This window comes from Mya arenaria, chromosome 1, assembly GCF_026914265.1.
Source record: "Mya arenaria isolate MELC-2E11 chromosome 1, ASM2691426v1".
Lineage (NCBI taxonomy): Eukaryota > Metazoa > Mollusca > Bivalvia > Myida > Myidae > Mya > Mya arenaria.
Window position 1 is genome coordinate 33072697 of NC_069122.1, and position 16822 is coordinate 33089518.

Below are 16822 nucleotides of genomic sequence, written 5' to 3' on the forward strand. Positions count from 1 at the left end.
GCTGCTATAACACCGTTATGATTTCGTATACGTGTGTTACTTGCCAAAAGTTTGCACTAAGTCAACAGACTTGAGACAAGCATCTTGGTCGATGATTGCGAATATTCTCAAGCCCGAATCTAGACTAAACTTGGATAGCTCTTTTATTGAATACAATGAATCATCTTAATTCCGTTGGTTTTACCAAATAAATGTAAATAATTGTACACTTTAAAAAAGTTATAAAAATTCAGCCAAGTTCATCATCAATACTCAACTAAAAAGTAATAATGAAAGGAACATTCACAGATTTATTACTCTAAACTCATAAATAACAATGAGTTCAGAGTTTTAAATCTGCGAATGTTCCTTTCATATATAAATTCTAGTATTATGTTTCGTTGTATATGGTTTGCTGCAGCAGCAAAGGACAAGGTTTTCATATAGTTTCTTAGTGGGGGGTTTTCGATTCATTTACACGAGTCATTACTCTACAGTTATGTCTGTTTATGGCAGTTAAAAACATTTAATAATAAGCGTCTAGAGGAATACATATGACACGGCGGGAAATGAAAAATATTTGATTATCACAGATGTATCTGTAGGTGAATGCACGGTGATGTTGAATGAATTATTTGATTATAAATGTACACTTGGTTACAACCGAAATGCAATGTACAGAACCAGCAGGGGTAATGTTATTTTTATGAACGTCAGCAGGCCTATACGTACAAAGAGAAATTTGGTGTGGACATTTTACACTGTCTGCAAAATTTATTTCCACGGGCAGCTATACATGTGTATAGGTACAAGAACATATAGACAGTGTTCTCTGTATTAACTAGGGGTAAAATATTCAGTCTTCGTTTCCCTTTGACGCATGTAACGATCATATGGCACATATTCAGACGGCTTCCGACTCCCTTCCGCCGAGTACCTTTGCCTTAAGCAAGCATTGTTTGGACCTCTGGTATATCTATATCCATTGCAGTTTTATGCCTGAAGTGTAACGTTCGTCAGCCAAAAATTAATACATTGTTTTGAGAACTCGTCTGGATGTTTGTGTAGTCTAAAATAATAGACGTGTTATACGGGATTCTTCCAATCCCTAACGTCTAAACGGGAATGTGCAAAAAACGGGGGTGTTTTAAAAATATTGAAATTGTTTTAAGTAAGTATTTTATGGTTGAAATTGATCATAAAGAGTTATATTCATATTTTACCATGTAAGTGAAATGTTATTTTGCACTAAACAAGCATTTAGTGCATTAAAACAAGTTGTTTACCTTTCCAATGAAACGAAAGTTGACTGACACAGACAACAATTATGCGAAGGGGAACAACTCGATACAATCGTAATAGCTCGGCCTCCTCCGACAAAGCTTCGAGATAGACCTCGTTATACAATCGTAACAACTCGGCCATGGCCGAAATGTTCCGAGCGATTTAAAACTGTGCCCTAAAGCCTTGCAGGTGCCCTTCATGTATATATCGTTATGTTTTGACAGAATGAAATGAAAAAAAGCCGTCAAAATCATTATTATAAGTTGGATATTTATTTTTTTGTGTACGAAACTAATATAAAATAACATTATCTGGTAATATTTCTTGTTTTTATGATATTTTATAGACGCTATATGCTTTAACCCGGAATCCTGATCGGAACAACTACCCACTTTTGATACTTAACAGTTTGTACGTGAAGGATTTGCCATATCAAAAATCTAAAAAAAATCCGTCAACGTACAATTATTTGGACTAGATGTTTGTGGATCTTATCTTCATTGAACGATTCAATGTTACCCAGAACCGTCTATCTACTGTAATATAGTTTATGATCAATGGTATAACAATGAATGAAACACACACACGACATTAATTGAAAGCTTAAGAAATGAACATTTTTTTCGGGCGGTCATTCACAAATATTCTTGGGAAGTTTCGCATTCGATGTACTCAATACACCCACGATAAACTGGATTCAATTCTCATATTTTAATGTTCATTTCAATTGTGGTAAATACAATCTTAAAATTATTAAAATAAATTAATTATATTTGTAGCGTTTTTCAGTTTTTCAATTCCTCTTGCCTCCTCTAACACCCTCTCCTCACATTCCCTCTCCTCGCTTTCCGTCTTCTTACCTCTCTTTCCTTATATTACTCTCACTCTCACTCTCTCTCTCTCTCTCTCTCTCTCTCTCTCTCTCTCTCTCCACCTTCTATATCTCCTATCTGTCTCTGTCTCTGTCTCTGTCTCTCTCTCTCTCTCTCTCTCTCTCTCCACCTTCTATATCTTCTATATATACCCCTATCTATTCATCTTCGTAGGATGTTTATACTTGCTGAGAAGCTCGACATCATTTTGGCCGAACATCATACGAATAGTTTCATAGCCCCGTTGTCCTAGCTATTATAGTCTGGTAGCCATGCCTTGTGGCCTGTTGTTGTATGTGAACAGTTATAACGCCAAGGTCATCGATAGAAACGTATACAAAATATTATATTTTTCAATTTATTTCAACAGTTCAAAAATACCGGAGTTACAACATTTAATTGAATTAAAAATAGAACTGTTTCGTGAAATACTTAAAACATCATAAGCAAACAGTCCCATTTTAACCATTTCGAATCCTTGTCTGTGGTCGAATTGTTTGGTTACATATGTTGTTCTTCTACATGTATACAGAAAAAGACATTACGATGCTTTAAAGAATGATAATGATTTTTCGAAACCACAGAGATTAAAAGATAAACTTTACTACTTTACTAAAATAAACATACATTAAGATAAATATATATATATAAACAACATATAACACAACCAATATAATATAAACTTCTTATAAATAATATTGCTCTTGAATCAACGACAACCTTTGGTGGCGCCGCACTAAATGCAGGGTCTCTGATGGAAAAGAATTTTATTTGAGTTCATGGGATGAGCTGTAATTATTTTACAGGGAAATATTTAGGTAATACCAGCACGTTACGGGCACTTATCATATTTCATTCAGTGAATAGCATGCGTCATTATGTCTTCTTTAAAATATTGTTGGTATTAGATTTCATGTCAAATTTTAGGAAAAGATATAATACAAGGACAACTATTAACACGTTATTTGAATAATTTAAATATCAACATATATTCCTATTCGTTGACTAAAGATTACATATTAATACAATACATTTATTTACACAGTTTAATCTATATCAAAATCAACGACTAAATTTAACACGTTACCATGTATATTTGTTATATTTACATTTTGTATTTGTTTTTGTCCATTTTAAATCCGTTCACTAGAAACAGATCGTTATAAATAATGACCCGAAAATGAAATATGTGTTTGTCATCCGAAAGTTTAGAAAAGCAATTACATTTAAGATTTGAAACCTCTCATTTGCATAATAACAATGTTAACAACTACTAGTTGAGTGATAGGAATACAATAGACTTACATGAAAACATCAAATATACATCATACAACTTAAACATTTATAAATGCTTACAACTATAAACGAATTAAGCCCTATTAAATGTGCTGCTATTATACAACCTTTGTAACAATGCACTGCTGTTTTTGGCTCAAAAATCAAACAATTTAAAGACAAATATCTTTTACCAGTTTGGGATTGTTATTTATTGAATACGGTATTAACATTGGTTTAATGAAATGAAATGGGTGCAAAAAGAGTAAATAGTCTCAGATACAAATTTACGGAGGTAGGGATATAATATCCATGATGCAAAAGGCTGAAATCATTCTGTATTCAAATATCAAAATATCATGTTAATTTTTTTCAGTTAAAACTGAATACAATGAATCAAAAAAATAACGGAATACATATATTACAGACGTTGTTCAAATTAAAGAATTGCACAGTGTTTGTTGTTATATGATAGAACTAATTAAATGATTTTAATACATTGTATTTTGAATGTCAAAAACGATTTACATATTATGCCCTAAAAATAATTCGTCGGTTCTAAATATGTAGCATTCAGAGAAAGCCTGGCCATCTACCACAAATGAAAAAAAATGGAAAATGGAAATTAAATTGTGAATTTCAATTATGAAAACGAGACTTAACATGATGAGCACTAACTAAATCTGAAAATACAATTCAAATTTGTTCTTTTAATATCTTCAAGTCACACTGCTCATAACCCTTATCAAAATCCATTTGCTGTGCAAGCTACCGCTCTCATTCGTAAAATCTTATCGTATATAATAGTACAAAGTCTTCATTCTCATCAGTTAACGGTTTCAAATACATTTCAAAGTTCACAACCACGATTGAATCACAACCTCTTGAACAAGAACGTACAATGAAAACCTTTATAATGCTATGTTTTATGTTAAACATTAGCAATATCTCCATGCTCTTCGGCTCCATTCGGGCCTTTCCGTACAAGTCCGGGACTCTCCGTGACGACTTCGTGAGGTCCCGCAACATGGTCGGCATCTTCAGGAAGAGGCGGAAGCTCGTCCTTCGACAGATAGTAGACAATCCCAGCTCCAAGACTGTCGCCCATTACGTTTGTGAAGGTTCGGAATCGGTCTCTGCAATATGGGTATAAAACAGTTACAATACTCATTATCATAACCAATACTCTTGTGTATCAACTTGTATTAAGATAAAGTAAAAGGTCAATCTAAGCAGATAATCTTTAATAAGGGTCAATCCATTTAAACTACTCAACGAGAAACACCAAACGGCACAGTACAGGAGACGCAGTTATAAATAGTATATGAACATACAGTGCAAGTGCATAAGCGAAGGGCTTTTAAACCGCGTAGGTCTTTAATTTCCCTGGTAAAGGGAAGCTGCATTTGACTCAACAGTTCTTTTAAACCAATATGATCAGATTTTATAAAATACATTAAAAACAACACCCATCCGTTTGTTATATCTCTACGCAGCAACAGCTTGCATGTTATCACTGTGGTTATAAGTTTTGCATTATTCTAACCAGTCACATATTTCTTACGTCCGTTACAAACTCAATTCAAAAATCGAAAGTGTAAGGGAGACAACTATGAACATATCAAAATAGAAAAACATACTGCTTTGTTACGCATAGACAGTATAATCATTTGGTTGACTAAATGAGTATTTCAGTATATACTTAGGTTGGTCATTATCAAAAGATTACAAAAATAAGACGTGAAATAAAAGCAAGTAGTGTATACACAAGTAAAACAAATTGAAGCTTATTTTATGTCCGACCATTTCATTTACACAGTGTCATTTGCTTTAATTCCCTGTCATGCATTGGTGGAAATATTTTTCAAATAATGTTCGACCAACAAAACAAAGAATAAAACTATTCTCTTTCAACAAAGTGTTAAATTAAACAATTAAAGCGTTTTCTTTAACCATAGCGAAAGTTATAACGTATGCCAAATCAAAAGATACATAACCTAAATATTATGACATTTTTAGCTTATTGAAAATCGTACATTTAGCTAAGCTACTCTACTTACAGAAACCAATCGACGACGAGAATGAGTGTTATGTCATCCACTGGGAGTCCCACTGCGGACAGAACAATCACCATGGTAACAAGACCCGCCTGGGGAACGCCCGCAGCCCCAATAGACGCAGCTGTCGCTGTTATGCTGAAAGGTTTTTTCACGCAATTTAAATTAATTGTTTTGAATCAAGTTGCATGTTACCATGACCAATTTGTATCGTATCTTTAAACCTAATTTGTTTTAATCATATCTTTAAAATGCATCAATTCTGACTGATACCAACATATTTGACTAGGAACCGGCAGGGTTAATTTCGGCGATACTAGCAGTCTGTACAATGTACAATTATGTTCGTATTAGCAGTGAAACATGCTGTCATACTGAGCAAAAATAATATTATTATATAACCTATTTTGCGGTCAATATGAGATGCATAGTTCACAGTTTATAAGTAAATAATTGCTTTTATTAAATTATATCGTATTATCTATTATGACGTCTTATGTTAAAATTGACAAACTGTATCCGGTCTATAAATGGACAGATCAAAATTGCTCTTCATTCTGTCTACGAAAATTGCTCTTTGACAACTCATGGACGGTTTATTTATAGATCAAAATAAAATGTCCGTTACTCTTTCAAAAAGATCTAAATAATATCAACACAATGCGCACGGTTTTCTAAATAAGATAAGTTAATTACATCTAAAATCTTTCATTGACTTCTCTCCTTATCAAATGCCATTAAGAATCAACAAAAAAACTCTATATTAGACAGTGTCGATTGACGGAAATCCATTTCTGGAAAATTTTAATCACGAATGAATCCAATTGATTGTATATTTAGAACAAGAACCAAATGTCATCTTACAGTTATAGACACATTTTATGCCGTTGCACTTCTGTAAGAGATGGCTCACGATCCTGTTGCGACCAGATGAAATTAATTGCATTAAAATATTGAATTATTGAATGTCGGTTAATGAATAATTCATTATTTATATGAAGTAGTTCTCCTTGCATGGCAGTTTTATAGGTCTCGAAAATTCCCGCAGACTTCAATCTCCGCGGCACAAAAGTCATCGCAGGTGAAATGTACAATTATTATTCCAGAGAAAAAAATACATCTGTTGTATCTCGAGGCGTAAAGAAATTATTCGAGTAATCTTGTTAGTAATTGTTTAGAAAAATAAATTGATTTTTGCGTCCCCAATCTTTCAGAAAAAAATGTTATGGAATGTAGAAACAAATTATGGCTTCCTTTTTTAATTTTCTAAATGTTTCACTACACTGAGTGTTTTATTTACCATTGGAATGCATTAACGATTGAAAAATAACCCCCCTAGTAGTTGATAGTCTTAAAAAGTAATTGATTTGGCATTCTTATGGATTAAAGATGATTCTTCATTTTGATCGTGGTCCACTTACCATTACTTTAACTGGAAATCCCTACATCAGAATGAAACTTATATTCAGGTCATCCCATGCAAATAGTCCATTTAAAATAAGTAGATTACCAGAAGCATATGACAGTTATGCCTACCTACCTTCCCTATTGTATTTGGATAGTAAGTTGAAACTAAAAAAAAACATGTTCGGTCCTAATATCGGTTGTCAGTTTGTTTTGGATTAAAGATTGTGTTAAATTAGTTTTGCGACTGTTGTGACCTCTTTTGCAGTAAGCTATTGGGCGTTTTAACGTGCAGTATGAAGTTTACAATTAATGAATGGCTTGCCGGTATATAGTCAAACCATTTTGCCCCCGATCCTGGAAGGACTGACTATTGACTTTCAATAAGTGTTATATTACATGAACCTGGAAAATAATCAAATGTTTGATAAAGTACTCACAAAACAAAGTCATCATAAAAAGGTCTTGTGACAAGGAACAGAAAATACATTTCGAAAGTTAAACAAAAGATCATATTAATGCCATGCGAAATCTAAAATCTGTTTTTAGTTTTAAAGTGAATTCGAAGCGCAGTTCGATTTGAAACTAAAATTTTCAATTTAATACGTAGTGCTACCTTAAAAGTGACTGAAAAAGTATTTCAAAATAATTACGGTAAATAGGAAAATAACTCATATTATTTAATGGTTCATTTAATGAGTTTGAAAACACATTCAATCTAAATCACAACGTTTTTGTACCAATCGTTTACAATGTTTTATAAGTTGAGTCATTAAACGTTCTTAATTGAGCAATAATTAAGTAAAGACGATGAGAATTCAAGACAGTAATTGTTTAGAAACATTTTTTGCAACACAATTAACGAGCTAAAACGGTTGATGGCTTTCCCTGAGCTTAAGGAAGCACAATCGTAACAACTTGGTCGGAAGCTTTGGGTTATACCTCGTAAATGGCCGAGGTGTGAGTAAACATAATACATGTGATATACATGTACATATAGTAATGATTTATTATTAAGTTGTGTAATTTAAAACGACTAATTGTCGGTATGCTTTTGGTCTATTATGGCCGGATGCTAATCTCATTAACAAGTTTAAAGGATTCAAAAGGATTATATCCATTAAAATTTTAAAATTCCTAAAGCTGAGCGACTGGGCAGATGTTATATAATTATATCGCCATTTAGCACTTGATATTAATTAAAATAAAAGTATGGTATACCTGATAGTGATCACGTTGCCAAAGTTCATGGTGATCTTGTTCACGTTGGCGATGAAGAGCGCGGCCACCGCCTCGTAGAGAGCGGTGCCGTCCATGTTGATGGTGGCTCCAACGGGAATAACGAACGTGCTGACGCGCGGGTCAATGTGGTTGTTCACCTCTAGGCAGTGGAGCGTGACCGGCATCGTGGCGGAACTGAATTGCATGTAATAAATTAATGGACGAGACATGGTCAGAAGTCACGCATTACCATTGTGATCGGTTATATGTGTCCACAAATGTTGACCCAAACATACTCATCTAAAACTGAACGAAATAGACCGAGCATAGGGTTTATTAGGGTAAGAACTACTAGTATTTCTAAAGCTGTGCTGGACACATGTCAACGGCGCATGCCAAACGGACTACGTTGCTCTAGACCTTTAAACACATTGCCATTTTTATGGTGAGATTGAATAAGCACATTTTGAAGATTATACTTACCTTGATGAGGTTCCAAACGCGGTAGCAAGCGCCTGTGAGATCCCGTAGATGAACTTATACGGGTTTTGGCGCGTGAGCACGAAGAAGATGAGGGGGAGTACCATCGATCCGTGAATAAAGAGGCCAAGAAGTACCGTTAGAAAGTAGACGCCCACCTGGCCGATCATCACACCGAAATCTTCCATCTCCACGATCTTGCTAGCGATCAGGAACGTGATACCGATTGGAGAGAACCTGCAACGAGTAACTTTAAATTTATCGATTTTTTGAAGAAGTAAAAAATGGCTTTATACTCCAACGTGAAAATTATTGGGGTGGACATTTATTATAAAATTCAGTTAGCCACATTGTTCATACACATCTGTGACACACCAGCACCTTAAACGTTTACTATACTTTATAAAAAGTGTCATATTGTTTCTTAAGGAACTGTAAAATGTCCATGCAGACAGCTTATGTATTGTGAGTCACATACAGCTGTGAATGGTTATTGTTTGATAACAAATAGGGGAACATATCATTTAATGTTTGGCAAGATGATTTTTATTAAGCACATTGTTAACTCATGAAATAACTGACTGATGAAGATAATTCATGTGTTTATGGTTGCATCAGCGATGCATTTGCAAAGTGTTCATTGTAAAAAATGAAATAATACTAGATACAAGTGCAAAGATGTCCGTTGTGGCTTCAGCGAGGCCGTTATATACTCAACAGACGACAGCAGCCTATCGTGATTACAGTGGAAACATAAACATGCTGCTATTACACACAAGTGGCATCCGCGAGCTATTTACAGTGTGCCTATGTGTGCACTATTACAATGGCAATAAAAGCGCTTCCAATGAAGATTTTTATGATGTTTATGGTGATTTGAGCGAGACAGTTGCATTTTGTACTTTAGTTAATATCATTTTACAATGATAATTGACACCTTATAACAGAATATTACAAAAATGAGTATGGTTACATAAGCAAAAAAGTGACATATTGTACTTTTAAAATTAGTAGATACCCTTTTACAATGATGATGGGCTCTTTAAACCATTCAACAACACAATTGAATGTGGTGATATAAGCTAGTGTTTATAATTCAATGAGTACCAATTTACAATTGCAATCGAAACATTACCAGGAGGTAGTTAGATGATATAAAAAATAGCGAATTGGTATGGCGACTATAAATTTATTGCAATAATTTTATCCTCGCCCACCACCTTTTTCCGCCACCCCTAATATTTTATTAACTGAAATAAAAATGTAGAACAAGGGTCTGTATTTGCGAATCGGCCCGCTACTGTCCGGGAACGGCATTTATTTTTACCTGCCGTGTCGATGTTTAACAGTCACATGTAAAAGCGGGGATTTGTTACGATCGTGTTCGTGGTTCGACTGGAAACACATGTACATGGTCCCTTATGCAATAAGAAAGAGCATCCACACATATTCAGCGGTAAAACGGTCATATAAGAATAAAAAATAATGAAAAGTCTAGCAATTAGTTTATATTGCCCTAATCACGTATATAACAATGGGGCACGAACAATAACCAAAGTATTACTATAAGTAATATTCCATGGTAGGATAAGCAATTATTTAAATATGAAGTAAAGGTTAGAGTATTACGTTTATTTCAATGACAGTGGCAGCATAACCAGATACAACACGAAACTATTAATCGAAGCACCAGCGATGCAATTACATATGGTCAATCCTAATTGCAATGGTCATGGAAATTATACAAGAATAGTGCAGTCATTACCAGATGAAGATAACAAAGATGTGCATCGTGGCATCAGCGAGGCAGCTACAGAAGTCAACCAGCGGTTTGCCTTTGCTCTTCATCCTGCCCAGAATGATGCCCATGAGAACGGAGAAGACCACCAGGCCCAGAATGTTGGTGGAACCAGTGTTGGAACTTCCGGGCTCCAACACCATCTTCGTGATATCTGGAAATAAATGTTAAGCATGCAAAGAGTTGTACCAGGCTTTCTACATATATTAATTGTGACAGTTGTAATTCTACACATATCAATTGTGATATCTGGAAATAAATGTTAAGCATGCTAAGTGTTATACCAGGCTTTCTACATATATTAATTGTGATAGTTGTAATTCTACACATATCAATTGTGATATCTGGAAATAAATGTTAAGCATGCAAAGTACTATACCAGGCTTTCTACATATATTAATTGTGATAGTTGTAATTCTACACATATCAATTGTGATATCTGGAAATAAATGTTAAGCCTGCTAAGTGTGGTACCGGGATTGCTACACATATTAATTGTGATATATGTAGTAGACATGAATTATGATATCTGGAGAGAAAAAAAAATGATATTGTGCTATATGGAATAGACATGAATTATGATAGCAGGAATAGTACATACATTATTTGAAATTGCCATATCTAGAAAGAGATCAATTTGTTACAGGTATGAATTTCAATAAATATATAGGACATACTCTACACACATATTTCGTGATATACGTTTAAGGGCAATGTTACTAATATAATTGTCAATCATTTCAGCGAAACGTTATTGTCAATCAGTTAATCGAAACGTGTTTGTCAATCAATTAATCTTAACAGAAGTTCACATCCAAAGTTTGCACCGAAGACGATTCCGTCTTAGATTAAGTTATACCGCCAAAATAAGAACAGTCAGACACAATATTGAAGTTGCGTTTAAGGTCACTGTGTGGTGGAAGCGTTCGTGTGTGTGCCTCGGGTTTATCGTGAAATTCGCGCAACCAAATATCATTAATTTAAGTGTCAGCGAAGTTGGTATTTTAAATGAAGCGGTTTTGACACCTGCACATTACTAGCGGTCTTTCAATGCTACCAAAAAACTTGAATTAACGATTGCAGCTGAGTTAAATCCGCCACTATTCAGTGGTTCACAATCTCAATCGCTTATTATTACATTTTTTATTCTAACAGTCATATATGTAAGGAGTTATTACGCATGTAAATTTCGATATCTGAAAAGAATTATTAAACTTTCATATAGATACGTGCTCTCACTTCCAGCTTTTCAGCCCTTAAAATTCAAAATCTTGGTGATTGCTGACAAATCGTGGATACAGGCGTGACGTCATCATCGTAACTCAGAAAGAGTCTTAGGTGATCCTGATGAGTCAGAAAGACCCCTGACAGTTTTGAACTCCTCTTGCTTAGATAGATAGGTTTATTTCGGCAATGAGTTCATAACATTGACAATCAACATTTACAGTAATATAAAAATATTACATATTTGCATATATAAATGATCCATGCACTGCATACCAGTATCAAGGATAATTCAAAAAAGGTCACAGAGAACCTTTCATAACTTTCATTCAGGTCCTTATTTGCCTTGTTAAAATGCTATCAAAATGTTACGCAGTCGATTCTTACAACTGCTCAAATTTCCATGTAACCTTATTTGTGTAGCAAATCGTAATTAAGCGTAAAATATTCATGTCCATCGATTGATAATCGACAGTTTTCGTACTTCAACCGTAGATAATTGTTAGCCTTCGTACAAAATGATGAGATCGATGCCAAGTTTACCGGATGTTAACGATTAATGCTTGAAATATAATACGTGTAAATCGGGGCTGGGATTGTATTCAATACTTGTCTGTATTGGATCGAAGAACTAAGTAGCTAATCGGATTGCTCAACATAAATAACGGACCTCTACAGTGAATAGAGTCGATGATGTGCGACCATACAATCGACATAAGTTGCATATTGAATAACACTCATGAACTCGTGAAGGGATTAATCGTGATATATCGGTGGAAGAGAGTTATTACACATACAAATAAAGATTAAGCGAAACAGAATAACAAAAATAAAACTGTAACTATGGATAAAATTTTAACATATACATCTTAAAAAGTAACATTTAAAATTGTGGTTATATCCTTTATAAACGTTATCGAGGGGTTGTTTACCGTTTTGTTGACAAAACATGTTATGATCATTTCTTAACACAGGCACCAGTGGCAAAATATCAAATGTTCAAGCTAGTGTAAATAACAGAAGTTGATCAAGTGTAAGCGACGCTTTTTTACATAAAATCTGTCCAAGTATTGGCTTGTCCAGATGATCATGTTCGTGACTAGCTTACTAGATTCCCTTAATAATAACGCATTTTCCTGACAATGGGCTTCTACCAAATGATATTTGTTTCTCAAACTACTAGATATATACCAGTGCTTCTTATTTTTCCTCAATTCGGTGTTAACTCTCGGTTTCAATGAAAAGACAATATTGATGAAAATAAATCAACAATCGGACCCTTGGGAAATCTAAAAGGGATTCACACTCAACAAATTGTATTATCATTTCCTCTAAAACGTCCGCTATTCTTCCCTTATGGAGATTCCAATTTTTAAGCCACTAGGATAACAGCTGAGATATTCTAGACGCTGAAATCAATTGAAATTGACGGCCGCTCCCTGTAGAGAATCCATCAACTTCAGGCACTGAACCAGAACAAATCACACAAAAAATACTGCGTATTTCGAGTTAAATTCGTTGCATAGAACATAGTGCAAACATATTGCATTAGCAATAATAGGCAATCTAAAGGGTCGACAATGGTAATTCGAGCGGTCAAGCACTCACTTACTGTTTATCCTCTTTTATTGGATATTCAAATAATGGAGAAATGAGAGGAGACATTTACTGATCAGGACGTTGTTAGCTTAAAGTGGACAATATTGTTGGAATGAGATTACTTTTCTTGGCAAACAAAATCCGTCGAGCGTAGGAGTCACGTATGTGCAGACGTGCTGTTAAGAAGCGGTCGTTAAACTTGTTCTGTCTTTCTTAGTTTCGGTCCGCAGTTAGATTACAATTACAACAAGAACAGTGTAAATCCCAAGCAACATGTGATTATGTTAACTAACACAAACAATAGGTAACTATCAGTTTCATTATGATAGTACCATTGAAACAACGGGGGCGAGCTACTATATGAACACATTAACTACAAGCTGAGGTTTCTCAACACTCAATATAAGAAAATAGATAAACAAAACTCAGAAAGATGTGTTACATGAACAGACTTTTAACGAGGTATATAAAATAAGCAAACTTATATCGCTATACTTCATGAACAAAACTCTTAAAAACCTGTATTTTATGAAATCTATCCTGAAATAGCCACTTGACATGAATAAACCCTGAACGAGCTATATTACATTAACAAACCTCTGAATGAGCTTTATAACATGAACAAAACGATAAAAGAACTATTTTAAATTACAAAATTCTGAAAAAGCTAAACTACATTTACAAAACTCTTTAAGAGCGGTTATTCAACTAAATGAAATCCTACTCTACCTATAACATGATGGAACCCATAATCGAGATTTATTACATAAGCAAAAATCTTAAAGCGCTACACTCCATTAACAAAACTTTAACATAGCCATATTGAAGTGAACAAAACACTGTAGGACCTAACAAGGAAAACAGTAAGTCATCTATGTTACATGAACAAACATGTTAAAGATCTATTCTACAATTACAAATATGTTAAAGATCTACATCACAAAGGCAATACACTGAAAGAATGTTCAAAGTAAAGCACATGAACAAAACTCATTAATATCCTAATTGTTTGGAAGAAATCTGAAAGAGCTATTTTTACATGAAGTTCAAAGTACATCAAATGACTAAATCTTTTGCATATCTATATTAATAAAGACCTATATTTCGTTTCAATGTGCCATTTTACTAAAAACATTTATTTGAACATATTGATCAAGGTTTTTTCTACAAAATATATCAACCTCATAAAAAAAAATTGAATTTTGAACACTGTATTTAATTTCAAATTAGTACATCACATATACACTGGCCATTGTTTGGACTTTTTTCATCGTAATTTCAATATAAAAATATGTTTTGACTTATGGAGCTTTACTCAAGAAGACGATAAAGACGTTATTTCAGTTGATATATTAAAAGCTGGTCAGTTAGATAATTAAAGCAGCCACCGTAATGGACTGCAAAACACCTTTGACTGTAAAGATTGATGTTGCTGTGAAAGAGATGGTAGCAGGAGATTGGCGATACATAGTTTTATGTACTGCTTATGAGGTAAGGATTTCAGAAAGGAGTATTTTTGTATTTTTACGAAAACATCGGTTAAACCAGTATTTATTTTGGTTAAAATAATAAGTTCAATACACATATAATAGCAAATAGACATATCATCACAAAGTAATCATGATAGTCTGTGTTCGTAAGTATGGGTATACTAAAACATTGGAAGGAAGAAATACAGATATGCTAGGCATACATTGTGGAATTTACAGCAAAATAATTTCGTGTGTCAATTCAGGTTTGCTTGATATTTACCAAACAATTTAACTTTTTGAAATAGCTTTGTACATGAACAAAATCATGAAAGAACTACAGCACATGAACAAATGTTAGCATTTGAAGACACTGAAGTATGGCCATAAAAAAGGTTTCATAAAATGTGCATGCCGTGCCAATGAAGCAAATACTAAACATCAAATGCCTCAGCTATTGAATAAAATCACGTGTCTATCGTGGAACGGACGTGTTTGGAGTTTATTAAATCATCTGAGACATTTCCCTTGATTCTGGGTATTCTCCTTCACTAAAAGCCTGTCCGCGTTGGTAATTTACCACGACATAAGACAGAGTATTGGTAATTTGACGAAATGGCCTAGTTTTATGCACGCATTAACAAAATGCAGAGATATTCTTCTGAAATTTCGTTTCCCTTCTAAGGTTAAATTACATTTATTACAAGCATATTTCTGACACCATAGCCAAATGTTTGGTAATATTTTGAACAAATTTTACATCATAACGCATACGGCAAGTGTCATTGATACTCGAAATCAAAGAATAAGTGCTACTATTCAAAGCGATTATGTGATGAAAATTATGCATTATTTTGCTACTGACAGATTTTACCTTCGATAGTAGTTAACCTATACATCAGTTACAAAATAAGTTAGGATGTCAGAATGTTTGGTTTTAAACAACAACAAAAAACAGTGAAGTGTTAGAGACAGGGAAATCTTGCAAAGACAAGTGTATTACGTGTAGTATATATAGACACCAACAGAGGGTGTTTCTTGCTGATTCCTACTTGATATTATTGTTCATGAAATAGTCAACATGAAATTCAAAAGAATATAGTAGTATCGTAGGCGGAAGTTTATAAGGTAACACTCTCAAAAGATATTGCGCAAAACTCAAACTAAACTAGTTGTTGATGTAACAGACTGCAACAACATCAAGTGACTTTACGTATAGCATAGTCTTGATGTCAACGAACAGTCAAATAACACCTAGTGGTTAGAGATTGAGCAAAGTCGTTTAAACGTTAAATGACTCATACAACAATTCTTAGTGCCTTAACATTGAACGAAATCTTCTTGGTGAGTTCAACTAATAGTACAGCATCATCTAGTGGCTTCACTTTAAGATAAAGATAAGATAGTGCATTTATACTGAATAACATTGGATGTCGTGAAATTGTAATATAACATCTTGTGAAATGTTATGATGCGAAGCCTTATATATATATTCTTTAAACAATGAAGTTGAAAGAGGTCGCTTAATGATTCTTTTGCCATTTTTTGCGCTTTTGAAACCCAATCACAAGCTTCGAATAAGCACCATATTCAAATGATAATCCTCGCGCAAGAGTTTTTGAAAAGCAACATGAAACAACGGGGTAGCAAGAGGGGAGATCACTACGTAGAGGTTTGCATCAGTTAAAGTTTAACAGTCTTAACGGATATTAAAGTGCACTGCGCATCATTCTTCAGACAAATATTTAAACAATCTTACAAGCATATGAAAGGATGTGTACGGATACTTCCTGTAATATTTAAAAAAATAGCTTTAAGAACACGAAATTACGTGTATGTTAATTCTCGTTATGATACAAAAACAAGCTTGCAAGTACAAAAATAACGTGTTTATATACTTCTTATAAGTTAAAAAAAACATACAATAATACGAAACAACGTGTATACTTCTCGTTAAGAAAACAAAGCTAACACGTACATGAATCAACGTATACGTACTTCTTGTAATTGACGTCAACGTATCATTCGAAAAGTGAACGGTAACGTTTAAGACTTTCCCTTCCGCAGACGAGTACCAAACATCACTATCAGTGGTGTTTAACCGAAGAGATTCCGTTGTGTTTTTCTCGACTAGAACTTCTTCGGAACGATACTGAAATA

General features: G+C 34.0%; 1 protein-coding gene across 1 annotated transcript in view; it reads right to left on the bottom strand.

Annotated features, from left to right (window-relative positions):
* Positions 1 to 2522: 2522 nt before the first annotated feature.
* LOC128234048 (excitatory amino acid transporter 1-like) overlaps positions 2523 to 16822 on the bottom strand; it is a 50996-nt gene continuing 36696 nt past the window's right edge. The window contains exons 3-8 of the mRNA XM_052948010.1: positions 16661 to 16814; positions 10338 to 10524; positions 8576 to 8809; positions 8093 to 8287; positions 5471 to 5605; positions 2523 to 4546 (exon numbers count right to left, since the gene is read on the bottom strand). Coding sequence (XP_052803970.1) covers positions 4342 to 4546; positions 5471 to 5605; positions 8093 to 8287; positions 8576 to 8809; positions 10338 to 10524; positions 16661 to 16814 — 1110 coding nt within the window. The 3' untranslated portion in view covers positions 2523 to 4341. The remainder of the gene's footprint in view (positions 4547 to 5470; positions 5606 to 8092; positions 8288 to 8575; positions 8810 to 10337; positions 10525 to 16660; positions 16815 to 16822) is intronic.